General features: G+C 35.4%; 1 protein-coding gene across 5 annotated transcripts in view; it reads left to right on the plus strand.

Moving 5' to 3' along the window:
* The window catches only part of asic1c (acid-sensing (proton-gated) ion channel 1c), a 1167770-nt gene that overhangs the window by 1103501 nt on the left and 42609 nt on the right, over positions 1–21660 (plus strand). For 3 of the 5 annotated variants that reach the window (XM_039753240.1, XM_039753241.1, XM_039753244.1), the window contains one exon: positions 21086–21172. The exons of 1 other annotated variant lie outside the window; for it this stretch is intronic. In XM_039753240.1, the coding sequence (XP_039609174.1) occupies positions 21086–21172 (87 nt within the window). The remainder of the gene's footprint in view (positions 1–21085; positions 21173–21660) is intronic. One more of the 5 variants, XM_039753242.1, reaches the window with a different exon arrangement.

Genomic DNA, 21660 nt, shown 5'->3' on the forward strand with positions numbered 1-21660 from the left:
GATTAAGAACCAGTAAATTTAGTTTGCAAAGCAGATCCAGGGACAGGCAACAGGACAAACATTTCATCTCCTAGATGAAAACTCTCTTCATTTTTGTTTGAGTTGACTCCAAAGTCTGTTTAGCTATTTTTCAAGCATAAGTTAGTTTTTAATGAAAGTCACACACATTTTAAGTATATGATGAAGTTTCAGATTTCCATCTTTCTTTAAGCAACTTCATGGGACCCTGTATTGTATGGCTCAATATACTGTAAGCTCTGAAGGGATAAAGGGAATCTTGAGCAACTGCTTTTACAGCAAATACAAAAGGAATACCCTATGCTTAGTCTGTCTCAAATTTAAAACCAAAAGTACACAGCATAGACTTCAGGGTTTCATGGAATCTTTGTAAAACTCTGAGATTCTGGGTAATAAGCATTTAAAATTTTATGCTTTACTTCCAACTACTGTAAAGCATGATAAAAAATACTGAAAAATACTTTACTCAAGCCTTAATACCTCAAGTGGTCATTTTCTTTACAAGACATGCTGGTCGGGTGCATTTGCGATTCCAAATTGTCCCTAGTGTGTGTGTGTAGGGTGTGTGTGTGCTCTGCGGTGGGCTGGTGCCCTGCCCGAGGTTTGTTTCCTGCCTTGCACCCTGTGTTGGCTGGCATTGGCTCCAGCAGACCCCCGTGACCCCGTAATTAGGATAGAGCGGGTTGGATAATGGATGGATGGATGGATGGAACAGCCACAGGATCTCTTGTGCCAATGCATATTATAGTTAAACTAGGGGGGCAAACACCCCTGGCGCCTTCGACACCCAACCCCCAGTTGCGGCCAGAATATTAGTAAAATCTGTACATGTACAATAGAAAAATTATTATTTATTGAAGTCAAAATCACAAAATTCTATAAATATGTAAAAGAAAAATTAATTATTATTTAGCAGAGTAAAAATTATGAAATAAGAATAAAATATTTACTCTCTTACCGATTGGAATATTCCCGTTAAACTGAGGTCCACTATGCACGGTGGACGACTTTTTTGATATTTTTGTTTGTAATTTGAAAATGGAATAACAATCTGAAAATCTAATAACATTACATTAAAGTTCGATAAATTCTGCAAAGAATGATACCAAACATATATATGTAGGTTTTAAAATAAGCCCGATTTAAAGCGTGACAAAAAACATGATATATAAACGTCACATAAAATCATTGCACTTTTAGGTTTAGGATTTTATATATATATATATATATATATATATATATATATATATATATATATATATATATATATATATATATATATATAGAGAGAGAGAGAGAGAGAGAGTAGATATGGAATCCCAGGCATTGTTGTGGGGTGTGAGTCAACACAATCCATAATATGTTCAGAAGGTTCAACTACTACTGGTATTAGACACCACTGGGCTGAATCTTTTGGTTTGGTTTTTATTCCTGGCCAATAAAAATGCCAAAGTATTCACTTTTTTTATTCCCAAATGGTGAGGTAAACAATGATTATGGACAACTGGAAAATGATGCAGATGATTGACATTTATGCATCAATACTCCACCTTCAACAAAATTGGCAACAGGCATTTCAGTGATTTTTTTTTTTCTTTAATTGCAACCCTGGGAAATTTGATGCAATTTCAGGGATGTTCTTTTGCTCATTAATACACTGCCCCCATAATATAGACCAAGTCAGTAAGTGTTCAATTACAAACTCAGTTTGATTTAGTTTGTTTAAACTTTCTTAGTTTCAGGCAAAAGACAACTGAAAATTGAATGTCCTTTGATCAATATCTTTAAAAAAAAGTTTCTGATCAATCCATATCCACATTTACCAATAGTCTTTTAGTCTGTGTATATGTCACATGCAGAAAACTCTTGAAGAAATTGGCATTCCATGTTATCAGAGCAGGATAGTGTTGGGTTTTCAGTAACCACTGGCACATTACCCAATGCCAAGTCATTATTCAATATGAATGTAACCCTTTCCACTGAAACTCTGGGGCACACTTCAATAACAACATGCCCTGACATTAAATCAGATTTCAAAACCACAGTATGGAGTGTAATGTTCACATAGTCCATTTCAACCCCCTGCACTAATACACTTGACCCATTAGATGTCTTTTCTGACAGAGGTAAGATTCCTTCTAACAAAAAGGATTGAACAACATCTGTATCCTTTAAAAATAACAGGTCTTTGATCATCAGGTGTTGCCAAGAGCCATTCATAATAAAATATTCTTAACCATTATTAAATATGAACCGATCAGGTATACTGTATTTTTCAGACTGTACAAGAGCTAAGCTTTTTGAGCCTTGATATTTCTTTTTCAACATTGCAAAACTGTAAATTGTATGACATGGCTTTATGACGTAAAAACAAATACGCCTTTGCTCTGCATCTACATTACATGACTTTATTGCTTTATACTACATTATATTTTGCTGAGAGGAGCCAATCAAGCCTCTGCCAAAACATTTATTTTGAGTTGTTTCCTCACCAGAGTGCATTAGTGGATTAAATATACATTTTATGGGTAAAAACAAATTTATCAGCTAACACAGCTGTTTTCTAGACAGTCAAAGCCTGTTGCTTATTTAAATATGAAACAATTCAATCAAGAAGACAATTTTTGAAATCCTCAAACAGAACTAAATTTGAGCTGGAATGTTTCACAAAGTATCAAACAATTTCATCATCTATCAAAATGTTTGTCCTTTTCTTTAGCAAACTCCACAAAAGTCTGATTGTCCTGTTTGTCTTTTTCATGATTTTTAAACTTTTGTTGATATGATATGAACCAGCTTATAAGGTCACAACAGTTTTCACAACCTCATAATTCAGATTCTGTTATGCAGGGAGAAAAGAAAACACTTTCTGTACTTTTACAGTTAATTTGTTTTGTAACAGTAATGGCAGACATTTTCTGGTCAATGCAATACCATTGCACCTATTCAAACACTGTAAAATATCAATCAACTTCAGTTCCAAAGAAGGCAGGTGCCTCTTCACCTAATGACTACAGACTAGTGGCACTAATGTCTCACATCATAAAGAGCTTTGAAGGACTGGTCTTAAAATATATGAGTCCTCTTGTGGTAGACCACCTGGACCTACTGTAGTTTGACTATCAGAGAAAAATTGGAGTGGAGGACGCAATTATCTGTCTGTTCCACAAGGCGTATTCTCACCTGGATAAAGCTGGCAGCACTGTGAGAATTATACACATGGATGAGTCTGTTGTGTCCTGGATAATGGACGTCCTGGCAGGCATACTGCAGTTTATGAGCTTTAAGAACTGTGTATCTGATTTGGATGTGACCAATGCTGGAACACTACAAGGAATCACCCTGTCTCATTTTCTCTTTGCCCTGTACACCTTAGACTACAAATATAACAGCAGGTCACGTCACTTACAGAAATTCTCTGAATGATTCTGCACTTATGGGGTGTATTGATAAAGGAAATGAGACATAGGAGTCAGCTGGAAATTTTTGTTAATTATTGTAAAGAGAATTATCTGCATCTTAACATCAACAAAACCAAGGATCTGGTTATTGACTTTCTCTGCACCAACGAGCTGCATGTCCTGTCCCTATTCAGGTAGTGGATGTAGATCTGGTCCACTTCTACAAGTACTTTAATGACCGGTTAGACTAGTGTAGGAACACAGAGGAACTATATAAGAAAGGACAGAGAAGACTCTTCTTCCTTAGGATGCTACGTTCTTTTAATGTGGGAAGTGACATCCTTCACATCTATAAGCCTATGATGGCCAGTGCGATTTTCTATGCTGTGGTGTGCTAGGCTGGTAACATCACTTCAAGAGAGGCTCACTGAATCAACAAGCTAATTAAAAGGGCAACCTCAGTTATAGGATGCACTCTGGATCCCCTGAAGGTGGTAACAAAGGACAGAATTAAAACAAAATAGAGTGCCATTATGAACAATCCTCTATCTGACACTCATAACACTGAGTACTTTTAGCCAGTCGATTATTCAGCAGAAGTGTGTTAAGAAATGCAGCTGGGGCTCATTTAAACCAACAGCAATTTGTCTGTATAATGCCTAAACTGTGACAGCTAAGTCAGAACTTTTCTTTCTTTTGTACTGTCTTGCTTTATAGTCAGTCTGGTGTGTGTTCAGACCAAAGTGTGTGTGTGTGTGTGTGTGTGTGTTTATTTATTTACTTATCTACCTATTTATGTATGTATTTATTTAAAAAGCTTCTATAAAAGCCAAATTTCCCCCTGGGGACAAATATCTATCTATCTTATCCATTATGATGCTACCCTATGATTGGCTGATTTGATAGTGCATGGTGTTCTGGTGTTCCTAAAAATAATTTCCTCAGTAAAGGTATATTTAAACCCAACACCACTGATCCAATGTAAACCTGAAATCAAAACGTAACACAAAACAAGCAGGTTAGTGAGGACATCTGGCTTCATCTGGAAAGCATTACAACAACAACAACAACAACATTTATTTATATAGCACATTTTCATACAAACAGTAGCTCAAAGTGCTTTACATAATAAAGAATAGAAAAAAGACACAATAAGGAAAAAGGCCTTATTTTAGTAGTGTGTCATAGACTGCCCAATACAGATAGCAATTTCAATGCACATCTTTTTAGTAATATTAAAAAGACAAGTTTGCAGCAGGGGTATTATAGTAATGAAGCATTTTACATGAATATTAACTGAGATACTGTTGCAAATAGTAATTAACAATAGCAGGAGTTTTTAAAAGTAATCAGATGTTTTTTTAACATAGTATGTTAAAGCACCAATGCAGGGTGAGCCTGTCTAGATTTAGAATTTTGCAATAATCAGGATAGAATTGAGGATGTAGAGGTGATTGAGCCATTAGGGACTCAATGCTATCAGCTGACTGTTCAGAAGCCATTAAGAAGGCTAACAGAATGTTATGTTGTATAGCACAATGTGTAGAGTACATGTCCAAGGAGTTATGCTTAAGCTTTATAACGCAGTTGTGAGGTGTCATCTAGAGTACTGTGTACATTTCTTGGCTCCAGGCTATTAAAGGACACAGGAGTACAAGAAAAAGTCCAGAGAAGACAAACTAGGCTGATTCCATGGCTACAGGGGATGAATTATGAGGGAAAGATTTTTAAAAATTAGTCTTTTTCAGTTTAAGCAAAACAAGATTAAGTAGAGACATGACTGCAGAGTTTAAAATTACGAAGGGAATTAGTATAGTGGATCGAGACTGTTATTTTAAAACAAGTTCATCAAGAACACGAAGAAACAGTTGGAAATTTGTTAAGGGTAAATTTCACACAAACATTATGAAGTTTTTCTTTACAAAGAGGACCATAGACATATGGAATAAGCTACTAAGTACTGTGCTGGACAGTAGGACTTTAGGGAGTTTCAAAAGTAGACAATGTTATTTTAAAAGAATTAGGTGGATAGGACTGGTGAGCTTTGTTGGGTTGTATAGCCTGTTCTCCTCTAGATTGTTCTAATATTCTGAAAGGTAATATACATAAACTTTAAAACTAATTACACAATAATCACTTTACATCCAAAGTAAATAAAGTTCCATTAATTTCTCTTATACGTTTTTGGGTTTTTTTTGATGAAAGAACAATCTATGCAGACGAGATGATCATTAAGAAGTCAAAAAGAACATTAAGAAAGTAAACCCCCGGGTTAGGAACAGTTTACACTGACCAGGAAACAGGTCATGTTCTGTAAGATACAAAAGCTTCATCCATAATTGTTGTTCCCAACATTCAAATAATCTGTAGTTGACTGATGTCGAGTTATATACCAATCCCCAACAGAGCTGCTTAGTCATCAATGTCCATTAATGACTATCCTTTTCTTATCTTCTACATTTCCACTACTTCCATGTGATTATGTCTTTCTCTCAGCTTAAGCCAGTGTATATCCTCTCCAACTTCAAAGAGATAAGCTTCTAGGATCCAATATTCCTACCTAAACAACTCTTGTGTTAGGTTTATGTCTAAACTGAAAAAAGTGCAGAATAATTTGATACTCAGTATGTAGTTCATTACACTGTGGTTGTTTTGCTTCAAAAAACAAGGAAGACTTAAACTAACCATTTTCAAATAATCCTCCCGAGAGATTAATACAGTTTGGAAGAGCATAGAAGCAGTAGTGGATAACTTATTTTACTTGAAGATGCTTCTTACCCAGTATGCACAATGCATAGCAGATTACAGTACATTAGGATTACATTCAACACAGGATGGTCAGTGAATTTCCATTTTAGAGGATTTTAGTGAATTGCTATGTTACATCATCAGTGTCCATTCTTTTGGTACTTTAAATCTCATACATCTTTCAGGGTCTTCTGACTCTTTTTATGGAGGGGCATCTCAAACTTGCCTTTCCTCAAACAAATACTATTTCCTGACCTTTTATTTGAAATAGCGCTCATAATATCACACAGCAAGTAGCCATACTTGATAGTCATATAAATGCATTGCCTGTCAATAAGGCAGAAATCAAAATAAAAACCACAAACAAAGAAAAACACATTAAAACATTTGGAATGGAACAAAATCACTGCAGTGGGCTGGCACCCTGCCCAGGGTTTGATTTCCTGCTTTGCTCCCTGTGTTGGCTGGGATTGACTCCAGCAGACCCCCGTGACCCTGTAGTTAGGATATAGCAGGTTGGATAATGGACAGATGGAACAAAATCAGGTTGAGCACCCCTAACATTCTGAAAAATGTGAATTTCCCCTTGGGATTAATAAAGTATCTATCTATCTATCTATCTATCTATCTATCTATCTATCTATCTATCTATCTATCTATCTATCTATCTATCTATCTATCTATCTATCTAAAAAGGCTTATTTGAGAAAAAAAATGGTTTCAACCTGACCCATCCAGCTTTGTTCCTGACCTGCTGCCTATATATGTTTAGAGCTTCTGTACAAATATACAGATTTAAAAAGGATTGTATGGTGCTGGTTTCTTATACACCAGGAGATGACAAAGAGTGGCTAAAATCACATGCATCGCCACATAATTTTAAAATAATGTGTGATTTTTTAAAGGAACTTGGCATGGCATGTGGTATATGTACAGTTGTATAAATCTGATTTGTATGTGTGTATACTGTTTCTGTCTTTTAAGTGAAGGCAACATTTTAGTATGGAGTATAAGCAAAGTTTTATAAATGAGGCCCCTGATGGTTTATTAGATTTCAGCCTATTTTATTTCAGCAGTACTTCTCCCTTGCAATTTCAAAATCAATCAGTACCTCACTAGCAGTCCCTGTTAATTTTGAAAGGCTATCATCTTCTTCACATATATAAAGCAGAAATACATCTTTACTATTCCTAATATTCTTATCTTCCTTGACAGCTAAATATTTAAAGAGTCATCTTTTGCCTATTGTGCAATATTTCCCTCCATCTGTCTTTTAGCCTTGTTAGTATCCTTTTTAATAATTGCTGTAATGTTCTCATATACCATGAGGTTAGTGCTAAAATTAATGGATTTATTTATGCTATAAAGTTGTTTCTACTTTTGTAACTTCTTTTTCAGCTCCTTATTTACCCGCCACAGGCATTTTGGGATAAACTTTTCCAGCATTTTATGTATGTAAAACACTTTTAAACATGACCCACATCTCCTCAACTATCTCCACAATTCAAAGCTTATCACAATATATCTTGTTTGTCTTACTAAAATTAAATTTAAGTGTTTTAGTTTTTGAATATGTAGTCTGCCAAAACACTGCAATGTATATTAAAGTCACTAAATCCTAACGGCTCAATCACATCTGTCCGCTGACTCCTATCTGTATATATACAGTAATACGTTACTCTGGCTGTCCGTTTGTCTGTCCAGGATTTTAAATCACCTGTAGCTCGCAAACTGTTTTACCTATTGACCTGAAATTTTGTACACATATACAGTACTACGTGATGTCTACCATCTGCTTTCAGGGTGATGATTGACCTCCAAAGTTATTCCTCTTTTTGTTTTTATTTTATTTTATTGTAGAATCAACTCTCGGAAGTGTCCAGCAAGGGCGGCTGTGCGGCACATGCATACAGGCACTTTTCTTATCCCTACCAACTTCGCCGTCACTTTCCCCTACCTTTTCATATCTTAAATCATTCTTGAGGCAGATTGAAGACTTAAGAGCCAGCTTAAGTGAAAAATGAAAGAAAACATACTAACTAATTGCAACACAAACACTGACTTAATCAGGTTTTAACGCAAAAAGATGCAGATGAAAGAAGAGAAGAAGTGGGCCGCTAGAGTGTAGAAAAGAAGATCTGCTCAGGAAGCAGCAAGTGCATCAAGCTCTGAGCAAAGAAATGCTAAATGTACAGAGATAGAGTATGAAAACTATGAATGCTCAAGTCAAGTGTATTCACTGCACGTTATCGTGCAGTGCACCTTTACTGGTCCTAAATATTACAGAATATTAAATCTAAACAGGCTTCCCTCCTCTTTGGTGCATTGTAACTGTGGTAAAGAACAGTCATTGAGTGCATTCAAAAAAAGTTTTTATGCTCTGCTTTTTGTGAGGCTATTCAAGTTAATATTTGGCTAATTCACATCCCTTAAGACTACAATATCCTACTCAAACCATGCCTTTAATAGCATTACACATATGCAAATTAAAACCATTTTCTACATTATTGTATGCCTAATTCAAACCCTATTCCTTTCTACTAGAATTCAAGTATCCTCATAAAGCTATGGCTCATCATCTAACGCAGGATTTCTCAAACTTTTTTCGGCCACAAACCCCTTTACCAAAAACTTTTAAAACCGTCGACCCCCTAGTGATTTACTTTACTTACTCAAATTAATACATTTGTACAGTACTCAGTATTAAATATTTCACTAGATATCAAACTTTTCATTTTAATTACTTGTAATTAATGGCTGAGAAAGATAAAAGGACTATGGAATATGGCATTATCTTGTGCAACATTTAATATCGAAACCTGCAACGAAAATTAAAGCAAAAAAATACAAGCAGAGTTTTTTTTTTACATTTTTGACTTTTATTAAATAAATATGTAAATTCAAAATAAGTACAAATAGTCCAAGCTGTACTGTATGCATTTCTTTTTTGGTTCAGTCATATTATTATCTAAAGATATAAAAACTTTTATTAACAAACAATTTCGACAGCCCCTGTGATAAAAAAACAATAAAGTATGTACTTACTTGAAACAGAAGATTTTTGTTCAAACTTGAATAAATAAAATGTGTCCCCTGATTTTCTTTTTCGTAGTGCTGCTCCTCAATAAATAATTATATTCAAAGATCAAATCACAAATAAGTACATGTCACATCAGACAAACCAATTTATAGTGTTTTATGAAAGCATGACTATACAAGACTGATAGATTCTCCTAATATCAAATATCCATCATCTCATCCCACCGCGAGCAAGAGCGGACATACAATGGTTTTTCATTTCATTTCATTTGCTTTGATACGTCCGATAAGACAATGCACAGACATGTTTGTGCTACATGTATTTTCATGCATTCTTACGTGTGACTCTTTTAATGACACATTTTACCTTTTCATTCGCAAGTTTGGTATGTAATGTGTTTTTATCAAAAAAGCGTTTTTTTGAATTATTTTACCTCTTAATTAGGTAACTATTGGAATCATAGATATTTTGAAGTAACAAACAAATAGCAGTAGTAAAGGGGTCTATTTTTGGTTTCGTCAACCCCAAAAATTTTTTTATTGAAACCATCAACCTCTAGAAAGTTCAAATCAACCCCAGGGGGTCGATATCGACCACTTTGGGAACTCTTGATCTAATGAAAGAAAGCTTGCATTCAATTCAAGTTTTACATAAATGGCACTCCTCCACCTTTTCAGTTTTGCCTGTCTTCCCTAAAAATGTATACTCGTCTATGTTAAACTCAAACTCATCTCTGTTATAATCATATGTTTATGCGTAACATCTTTACTCCAATACATTTTAAAGCCTGACTTTTAAATATAAACTTACATATACATTGTGGGCACTATGTGGCACTGTTGCCCCTTTAAACCCAACAGACAGACACTCAGAACACCAGGGAAAAGCACGAAGAAGATGTTTAATTTCTTTTTCTTCTTTTAATAGTGCCCTCAAGCACCACAGTCACAATAACACAAATAAATTCAATACACTAATTACGATTGTCTCCCTCTCTTTTTTCCTCCACACCTCCCAGCAAGCTTTGTCCACCTACACCCGACTCAGGCTTGCTTGCTGCGTCTTCAGCAGTCCTGTATATAGTTCTTGCCCCAGAAGTGCTTCTTGGGGCGTCCTGGCCAGGTTGAGCTGCCAGCCATCCCTTATACCATCCATTCATGAATTTTCATACATTGTATAATATTTTAAAGTCTATATACACTATTGACGAATTAAATTTTGCTCGATATTATAATTTTGTCTTGTAAAAGTACTTATTAAATCAATTTAGTGAATTTACACTGAAACACTTCCTAAATAAAGCAATTAAAGCTGTACTAAGTGGAATAATGTATTGTTATAAAATGATAGAAGTTGTCACTTATAAAATATTTTTTTTTCCCCAGAAGGCTTGGGTACATCAATAAGACACAATTTTCCACAAATCTTAGAAAGCAATATTTTTTTGCATGTGCTATATATGAACCAAAGCAACACCTTGGGAACCTTTAGTATAATTTGATTTTACTTTGTGTCTGCAATGCAATTAATTATTAAAATGTACATTTTCAATGGATGAATAATACAGTAAATTATGTATTTACATTATTCATTCAGTTCCTGCTTTTTAATTACTTCTAGTTTTATCCAGCTTAACTGAAAATGACTATAGAAGCTACAGTGTCCAAAGCTGAACAGTTAAAATGTTGTGTTTCTTTATTGTTTCCATTTTTTTTGTGTGGAATTAAATAAAATTTTGAGCAATTATATACATAATGTACAGTATATGTCCAATTCTCTGTGTGACAATGGGTATTTTTATTAGTAATTGTTATAATGAGAGCATGAAATGCACAAATAAATGTTTCTTAACTGAGTAAAAAAAAATGTTGGGTACAGCTTACTTGTTTAATTGCTAAATACAGTACATCTAGTGCTAATTTGTCTATATTTAAAAAAAAATAATTGTAAAATAAGAGATTTGCTAGTAAAAGTTCAGGAGCATGCAAAAAGTTTAGAATTGCTTATTAGGTAATGGATTTATAATATATTGATAATTTATTGTAAATGAAGGAGAAAAAAATAATATCCATCTTCTGTAAATTACACCACACTAACAAATATTTAACTCCTGAACAATGACTTTGAACGTGTGGTATTTGTTAATATTTTTAAAACTGTTATAATCATATGGCATGCAGTCCTGTAAATACAGTTCAAGAAATGTCTTCAGTGTCACAAATCTTTAACAATGGTAAGTTAAGGTAAGTGTTTGGAGTATAGTATATTATAGTATGCATATAATATTTATTTTTAATATTTCCTCTTAACAGTTATTAATTAGATTTTGTATCCTTGTCTAGATGTTGTTGAACTTTCAGTTCATGCATTCTGTATAGAAAGCCGGCAGCATAACCTGATATTTTATATATGATCTTTAATTAATATTTAGATTTGCTTTTGACTTTCGTAAAAGTGTAATGCTATTTTTTGTGATAGCAGGTATATTTTCAGTGTATATCCTTAAACACATTAAATATTTTTACCTTAAATCGCTTTTGTGCAGTTCATAACAGTTTTAATTAAGAAGAAATTGCTGTTACTTCTGATTTCATATGTGATTTTATATTTGAATATAATCTTTAAGTTGTTTGCCTTTAAATATATAAGCAGTATGTGCATCCAATCAGAGCTATATTTACAAAGCTGGTAAAAAAAAAAAACCTCAAGTATATATTTTTAAAAGTGAAGTTTTCCATTTAAGATATACTTTTTAAAATTTAATGTATGTTAAACTATTATCTCATTTCTTTGTGACACTTTACAGTAAGAAATATCACTCTTCCTTCACATTCTGTGATCTTTTTTTTATTAATAAATTTCACTTCACCATGACATATTAAACTCAAACTCATAACCTTGGCACATAAACATTCATTAATAACCGCCTACTGTAAAGTGTCACCATGTTAGCAAATTACTGTCAATTATTATTATTTTTATTGGTAAGCTAATTAGCCTAATAGATCATTGACATATGTAAGACAATGTGTATAGATATATATATATATATATATACAGTATATGTTATTCATTCGCTACTCTGTTAATAAATTTCCACAATAACTCCAATTACTGTACTCCAGGATATCCAATGTATTACCTAAAAATATAATGCTATAATGTCTGCAATGTATTTTTGTCTAACATAAATATTTACCAGCAATGCCATATTTTGATATATTTTAACAGCATTTATTTAAATAAATAAAACTATGATTTTTGCAATTTTTTTTCAATGTGGCAACCCTGTATTAACTAAGTATTCTATTATCTCTCCATTCACCTATCCATTTTATAATTGATATAGCTAGTTCAGCATAACCTCTCAAAGTACTCCTTCCAACTATTTAACACACTCTCCTCGCTTGTGAGTACGTTTCCATCATTATCCTTTATCACCCTAACCTGCTGCTCATCTTTCCCAGCTCAGTCCCTCTGCCTAGCCAATCAGTACAGGTTCTTTTCTCTCTCCTTAGTGTCCAGACTCTCTTGCAACTCATCATATGCCTTGTCTTTAGCCTTTGACACCTCTGTCTTCACGTCATGCCTTATTTCCCTGTATTCCTATCTACTTTCTTCATCTCTCTGATTACACTGCACAACATTTTTTTGGGAAATTCTTGCTTCCTGAAAAGTTTTGCTGATTGTGACAGGTACCTACTGGGTATGCATGAAAAAAGTTTTGGTTTTACTGCATCACGTAGGAACTCTGAGAAATAGACATTTATATGTTTACTGACAATCACGTATTTAGTCACGTTTATGTTTCACATAAGCTATTAAATTAAACAGAATTAAAAATGTTTTGCTCCTGATTTTCTTTTGTATTCAATGTTTGGTGCATCACGTTGCAGTGTCCAACAGTAGTCAGCAAGCATTGATGGATTCCCTCGCAGCAATGTCCTGATGAAACCTTTCACTGTGTTCATCACTGACAGCACCGAGATTTGTGGGGAAGAAGTCCAAGTGTGAGTGGAGGAAATGAATCTTGAGTGACATGTTGCACTTCATTGTCTTGTATGAGAAGTTTGTCTACCAGCTGAATGTAGTTTGGGGCTCTGTAATTGCCCAGAATATTGTCAACAACGTCTTTGAAGGCTTTCCAGGCAATTTTTTCCGGCCCATCTAACAGATCTTCAAACCACTTGTCAGTCATAGCATGTCCGATCTGGGGGCCAACAAAAATACCCTCTTTGATCTTGGCATCGGTTATTCTTGGGAACATCTTTCTTAAATAATGAAAACCTTCGCCTTGCTTGTTCTTCAGGAGTCCCAGTTTTATGTGAAGAGGAGGCAAAAAATATCTTTGCCGGGTTGACAAGCGATTCGTGTGCCACATTTTTCTGTCCTGGAACTAACTTTTTATGGAGTGTCCAGTTCTGTTGAGAATAGTGTGACTCTTTGGCATGGCTGCCCCATTCACAGATGAAACAACAGTACTTTGTATAGCCGAGCTGCAGTCCTAGTAATAGAGCAACAACTTTAAGATCTCCACAGATATTCCAGTTGTACCTGCTATACTGGACGTGCTTCAGCAACAGTTCCATATTCTCACACGTTTTTTTCATGTGTGCTGTATAACCAACTGAAGGATAAATGTTGCCATTGTGTAGCAGAACAGCTTTCAGGCTTAACATTGATGAATCAATGAAGAGACGTCACTCTTCCAGGTTATGATCACAACCCAAGGCTGAGAACAATCCTTCAATGTCACAACAGAAACAGAGACTGTCAACTTGTGCAAAAAATTTGGTTATATCATGATGTCGGCCTCGAAACACAGAAATCTTTGTACCTGGTGACAGCAAACACTATTCTTGGAGTCTCGAACCCAGCAGCTCGGCTTTTGCTTTTGACCCAAATCTTTAGACCAAATCGTTCAACTCAGACTGTGTTATCAGATGTGGATCGCCTGATGAGCAAGGTTCAAAATCCGGGTCAATGTCACTGTATATACCCTGCATTGCAGTTTCTGCATCTGGTTCGTCTAAGGTCCAATCCTCTGGTGGTTTCAGAATTGGAAGACTGTCATCATTGCTGAAGGCAAATTAGGATATTCAATTGACTTCTTGTTTTTGGCAGAGAAACTAGACACATCAGTCAAACAGAAGTAACAGTTTGTCACATGGTTTTTCTGTTCTTGCCATATCATCGGAACAGCAAACAACATCGTCTTTCGAGTGCCTCTGAGCCAGGCTCTCAGACTGACAGTACATGTCACACAGCGAATGTGAGGTGCCCATTCCTTGTCTTGATCACCAATTTTGCAGCCGAAATACAGATGACAAGCTTTCTTCACAAGAGCAGTCATCCAACGTCTCTGAGGCGCCAGTGTGTATTCGCCACAGATATAGCAGAATGTATCGTGGTTGTTACGACATTGATGAGACATATCACCCAACACCAAAACATCTATAGTATCTAGCTTACTTACTGTTATATTGCTACAGATACTATACTTTACTATACTGATACTATACATACACACTGACTATCTATATAAACCAAATGAGCAGGATCGGTGTATGCAAGCCACCTTTATAGCATGCTGAGACAATGTCAAGCTTGTTCAGACCTGCCCAGGCATGCCCAGGATGTCAGCTTCCACAGAACAGCTTCCAACCTGGCCTGATTCCATGCCTGGACATGCCCAGGTCGCTCAAACCACTGTTGATAAGTCACTTACGGGAGGGAAAATCATGACAAAACTGAAGATGTCTCTGAAACGGTACATTTGATGTGATATTCGTGATCAGCACCCAGAAATCTATAAGAAACACCCAACAATGTTCAAGAAGCAAAAACTTTGTTGCGCAGTGTTATTCCACTTCTTCTCCAACCTCTTACTCTGTATACTCTCCTGTACTGCCCCATTCCACCACCATGTTTCTTTATCCTCCTTCCTCTGTCCTAATGTTACACCAAGCACCCTCCTAGGTGTCTCCCTTACCACTTCAGCTATAGTTGCCCAGCTATTCTGTAACTCTTCACTGCCACCCAGTGCTTGTCTTACCTTCACCCTGAACTAAATCTTACAGTCTTCCGTTTCCACTTTCTACCATCTGATCCTTGGCTCTGTCTTCACTCTTCTCCTCTTCTTTATCTTCATCATCATGCTACAGACCATCATTCTATGCTGCCTAACTACACTTTCTGCTGCTGCCAATTTGCAGTCTTCAATCTCCTTCAGACTGACTTTCCTGCATAGGATATAATCTACCTGTGTGCATCTTTGTCCACTCTTGTATGTTGTCCTGTTTTCCTCCCTCATCTTAAAATACATATTTACCACCGCCATGTCCATCCTTTTCACGAAATCCAATACCATCTGACCTTCTGCATTTCTCTCCTTGACACCTACCTACCCATCACCATCCCCACTGTTCCCTTCACCAACATGTCCATTGCAATCTGCTCCAATTACCACTTTCTCTCCCTTTTGTGCACTCTCCAGCACTTCATCCAACTCACTACATCATAAAAACAACTTATTAGTGCATATGTCCTGAAATATTCATCATCATTTCCAGCTTCATAATCATCACTCTGTCTGACACTTCATACTTGGTGTAAAATTAATAGACTCGACACACTTAAAAAGGTTTGGGGCAGCCACCCACATATTATTCCTGGCTGCAAAAGGCTTTTAAATAGTACAGAGATATTCTCAGTACGGAGTCCAAAACAGAACTGTTGAGGGTTTGCAAAGATGATGGCTTTAAGGGATCAGAAAGGAAGTGACGTAAGGGAACCAGAAGTGATGTTCTTCTGATGTCAGATTGTGTGCCGGAAGTAATATTCTTCTGGGCACCGGAACTGGAAGTGACATTCTTCTGGGCGCCGGAACTGGAAGTGACGTCATCTGCTCTGAATCAGGCAGGTTTTCCCACGGCTGGTCTGCTGAGATAACAGGAGAAGGTTTAGTGCACCCTGCCATCCCTTGGCCTGGCGTGGAATTACCTTTGCTTGATTCATACAACGTCCTCCTATTCGCACGTGTATGACATTGGTCATTTTCCTCTTGTTGACCTCACCCAGCTGATCCTGCCATAGCTTTGTCAATGCCAAAAGAATGATGTTGTTTGTTGACTCTGATGTGAGGAGATTTGGCATCAAAGAGGTTATGGCAATGTGCTGTGGGAGCTTCCGTTGTCTTTCCAGATCAACTATTAACCACCAGTCCTATGTCGCTGCTAAAATTCTTACCGTTGATTTACCTTCTGAGCTGAAATGCTATCCAGCTCTGATGAACAAGAATTTCTGACATATGGGTCATGCTAGTTTGCAGATGCCGACTTTCCTGCTAATTTCTTCTGTAATAACCTAAAGCACCTAATTGTGCCACCAGAAGTATTGGCCCTCACCCAGAGCTTTAAAACATCTGCTGAGGATGAACTTCAGGGTTCCTCTCTAGGTGTACAGTTGACAATTTGACAATTCTAACTTTCCCCATATGTGCAGATCAGATTGACTTAATAAAACATCATACACAGAATTGATTAAGAACCTAATCCCTTGTCATCCATTGGCCTATGTGTCTTTAATCTCCATCACACTCTCTCATTTTATCCAGGCTCTTTGTTGCTTTATCCCTACCACCTTTGCGGACCATCTTTCCTTCATAGATGCTGTCACCTCCATGTCGACCATATTTTTCCTTTAGAAGGATTAAATCCTGGGGCTAGGAAGGTGTCCTACCCAGCCATTCCATGCTTCATTACTTCATGATGACCCTGTGGTGCAGGCAGGAGTATGTCAATTGAACAGCCTCCTTCACTCTCCACTTCCTCAAAATCCTGAATGCTATTACCCCAGACCACCTTTGGGTCACTTATAAAGTAGGAATTCTCTTACCCTAGTCACTTTGAACTCCTTCTTCAATAACTAATGGGCATACATTCCTGTAAAATTAGATATTCACTGTGGGTACTGCTGCTTTTTAATCTGTTTTGTATGACCATATTGTGTTTAATAGCACCATCTATTTTATCTGCGTGACCCCAGCCATTGTTATATATGATGTCATCACATGATCAGTATAAAAGATGGCATTGTAGTAAAATAAGTATCCAATTTTTTTTAATATTACAAGAGACTAATTGGCCTTTCTGCTTCAAATATTTACTGTATGGTTAGGTCTTTATGATGCTATTTTCTATTTTAATCTTTGTTTTGCTCTTTTGTGAGTCAAGAGTTTGGAATGAACCTTGGGCTTTGGTAATAAGATAATTGGATTTCTGGTATTTTTGACCTTACTTCTTCCATTTGGCCATGAATGTTGTCTTTTTTGCTAATCTCCTGGTCAAATCAGGCATTACAATATTCACCTAAGGCACCGTATCTTTTATTTTTTAATGGTGACCCTAACTTTTCTTTTATCTTGATGCAATTTCACTGAAATCTTGAAATTAATTCTCACATAATGCTCTTTTCTTCTATAGTTATCATTGTTAAGAACATGGTAGATGCTGTCATTCCATGTGACATCTTTGTGTCTACTCTGTTTAGGATGCTAAAAAATAAACTTCATTATGTAATAGTGGTAAAGACTTTTTACTGTTAAGGAAAGGAATTCATAGTTACCGTTAGGATCTTTTGAAATGTATACTTTGATTTTTGTTTTTTGTTGATCTTGCTCCCAGGCTTTTGTCCTCAGTTTTTAAACAAATATTCTTTTGCACATCCCTTTTAATTCTTTCATCTACCCAGTCCATTTAATCATGGTTTTTATTTTACAAGCTGGCTACTAAAACACCAAGATGAGAACAATGTTATCTGAAATTAAATTGCAAAAAAATCGTAAAACACCCCTTGGACAGCAAAGACAAAATATCAGTATGTTTTAATCATATAGTATTTGAATTTCATGCTTTGTAGTAATGTTTAGATGCAGTTATCAACTCTTCCCCACAAAATGTTTTCTGGTAATCTTTCTATGTTTAGAAAGTTTTATTACCTAGTGTCAAATATGCATCACTAACCAGATAAAGACAGCATTTATCATTTTTTAATTCTCTTCTGTATGTTATTCCCCCCTACTCCTGTACTTTTAGTGTGAAACACTTTTGAAAGAATTCAATAAAATTTTTCATCAGTCAGAACAGAAGGGGGTCACCAGAAAGAAACTATTTAAGTGTCAGGAAAGGCACATTCTTTATTGCAGTTTATTAAGGCCTTGAAAAATATAATCCGTCCCAAAATCTATTTTTCTATCTGTTACTTACTTCATGTTGTGTATTAAGTTGACCAAAAAAAAACTTTTATTACTTTCATGGAGAATGGAGATTACAAAATTCAAGATACAATGCACTTCAATGGAGACACAGATTGAACAACAGCAAACAATATAGCACCCATAAAAAATCTTAAGTAAACTGTGTCTTGTAATATAAATGTCAAGTAGACATTTGTATGCTTATAGCATTCCAAACACCTGTATTTGGACTAAACAAAGTTCCCACTATAGCCTCTGATGGTCCATAGCACTATAGGCTTCAAAGTAGAAGAAGCAGCATACAAACACGACTGAGCTTTTGAAATGAAGATCTCTCTGTCTCCTCATTTACTGGTCATTAAGGAAACACGCAAATTAGCGATATGTGAAACTGCAATTCCCAAAGCAAGCTATAAAACACAGGATACGCTGTGAAATGATAAAAACACTAAATTTAGTACTATTTACAAGGTGTTTCTTTATTCTTGATGGGCAAAGAAAGTGCAAAGTATGTTCACAGATACATCTGAAACAAAATACACTTTCCTGCGACACCTGGAACCACGACAGTGGAATTAGCCAGTCACACACATGCCAGTGTGTGTTTACAGGAGAGGAACTTAGTGAGCACAATGATCTGTATCTTGTTTACTTTTTGCGTGTTTGTTGGCTTTATTTTACATTTTTTTTTCTTTTGTGTGTGTTTATTCAATCTGTGTATTTTGTTGTTTGAGGCACAATGGCACAATGGTTAACGCTGCTGCCTTACAACTTGTATCACATTATTTTGCAGCAATAATCCCACAAGGATACAAAGACAATTGCACTATTATAATCCACTCAAACATTCTTATCAAACTTTTTGTAATGTTCTAACATTCTAAATAATATGGCACTGTGCTACAAACATTGCAAAAAATGTAACTTTACCTGAATCATATTTTTAAAAACGAAAAATCTGGTGACCCATAAATATGAAGAAAAATGATTGTTTTTTAATCTCTACAAAAAGTAAAGTTTTCCAAGTTTTTAATGATTGCTTGGTAGTACCAGAGTTTAACTAAACATAGATTATTTCCTTTGCATGTATAAATATCAAAGGTTTTATTTCTCACTTAAGAAAATAGCATAGCATGTGTTGTTTTTGACTACACCCTGTTCCAAAATTGTGTCCCTCAAATGGACTGTTAAGTTAGCCAATTCAATTTATTTTTACATAGCACTCTTCAAAGATTGCAGACACAGTCTGCTGTCATGAATTCAGATGTAGATACGGATAAAAACTTTACAAATTACTAGACTTGGGAGAGTTAACATGCTAATTTTTGCAATTGACTTGTTTTTAACGTGTAAAAAAAAAATCTTGTTGCATCCAAGGCTGGCAAAAAGGCAAACACCTCAGATCGTGCTTTGGTCAGGGCAACGTTTTCATATATTTTATATTTTAATTTTTTTTTAACATAAAACAATAATACAAATAGGTTAAGTGTGTACCTAAAGAATGACATACACATCCAATACCATATTCAGACTATCTTTAAAAATTTAAAGAAATATAAATTTCACTTAAAGGTTTATTTCATATTATGCGATTCAAAACAAAATGCTGCGTGTCAATATGTAGCACTGATGTTCATTTTCTTCATTTATACATATTGACGCAGGTGCGTGGGAGGGGAAGGAAAGAGGGTGGGGAAGGGAGGTTTACGGGTCCAAGTGTAATGCCAGAGAAAGACTGCAAAAGTAAAAATTACACTTTGTTTCTTAATTTCATGTTTCTGTAAGAGGATCGAATCAAAGTCATATCACATAAGTGCTAAAAAAGTTATTTGACTGCCACTAAATCCGAAATAAGTTTGTTGTATCTCTGTATTTAACTTTTATTTTACAGTGCTGACTGCCCTAATATAATAACAAAATTCTTCAAAAGAGAAGTGTAATGATTATACCTACCCATGTTCAAGTTTGAGGTATCTTTGCTAATTTATGCAAAGAACGCAACATAACCATCCAAGTAATGCACTGTGTCAAGTTTTAAAACAAGCAGTTATGGGGATTTTTTTTAGCTAGCAAAGTTGTTGGTAGAGCAGTGTTTCCCAACAGTTTTTCTGTGATGGCACACTTTTTGTAACCCAAAAATCCCAAGGCATGATTCTACAAACCAAAAAAGCATTAAATCTATACACATGCTAAACTACCTGCAAAACAGCGATCTCAGAGCTGCTTTTATGTTGGCTTCTCCAGGTAGTTTCTTGCTCCTCAATCAGGTCTCGACCAACTGAGGAGTGTGTCTCTCTCAGGTCAGGACCCCGGCACTACACAATTGTTTCTATGTCACACCAGTTTAAAAAGAGAGGAAACAAAAAGGCTTAAATCTAATTAACATAAATGGAGCCCAGCAATATCTGTCTATTAATTAATTTTTGAACTATGGCCAATTGGCAATGGAAGATTTATCAGTCTTGATTTAAACATATGATATTTTGATTTCTTGCATTGCTGTAATGTCTTTGATTATGTAAAATATCCTGGAGTATGGTATTTCCATAATTATCAAAATCACAATGATTTGTTTTGCAACACTTGTTTAATTAATCTCTGCATTGTATTATTTTATTTCAGTCACTTCATCCTCTTTTCATCATGTCTATTCCAGGAATTTCCAGAGAACCCAACCAGCCCTGGCGTCACACCCAATCATGTCCCCAGGTAGCGATCCCATTAATAACATTAATTCCTACCAGTTTGTTGTTTTGTTCTGAAATTTCCAGAATCACTTCATATGACATACACTAATTTAGTCACAATACCTTTTTCATTTCTCTCCATCATAATTCAAATGGAAAAGAAGCCAGTTGTAAAAATGGATTAATGTTTTTCTAAATATTAAATGTTACTTTGAAAAGGAATAGTGTATTTATTTGAATTTTATAAATATATTGTACTGCAGTATTTTTTTGAAGGTTGTTCTTACTTTTTAAAATTGACTTGTTACTGTCATTATGCAATCAGCAAAATAGCAATAGTTAATAATGATTTGAGTTAACCGCTCATACTTTGAAAAGTATTATTTAAGGCAATTAAACATAATAGGCCTTCTGAAAAAATAGACATACTGCACACTTACTGAGGACATACTCTGTATTCATACTATTTACTGTACTGTAGCACTATATAGTATGTAGTTATAGCGTAAC

Source organism: Polypterus senegalus, chromosome 5 (genome assembly GCF_016835505.1).
Source record: "Polypterus senegalus isolate Bchr_013 chromosome 5, ASM1683550v1, whole genome shotgun sequence".
Lineage (NCBI taxonomy): Eukaryota > Metazoa > Chordata > Cladistia > Polypteriformes > Polypteridae > Polypterus > Polypterus senegalus.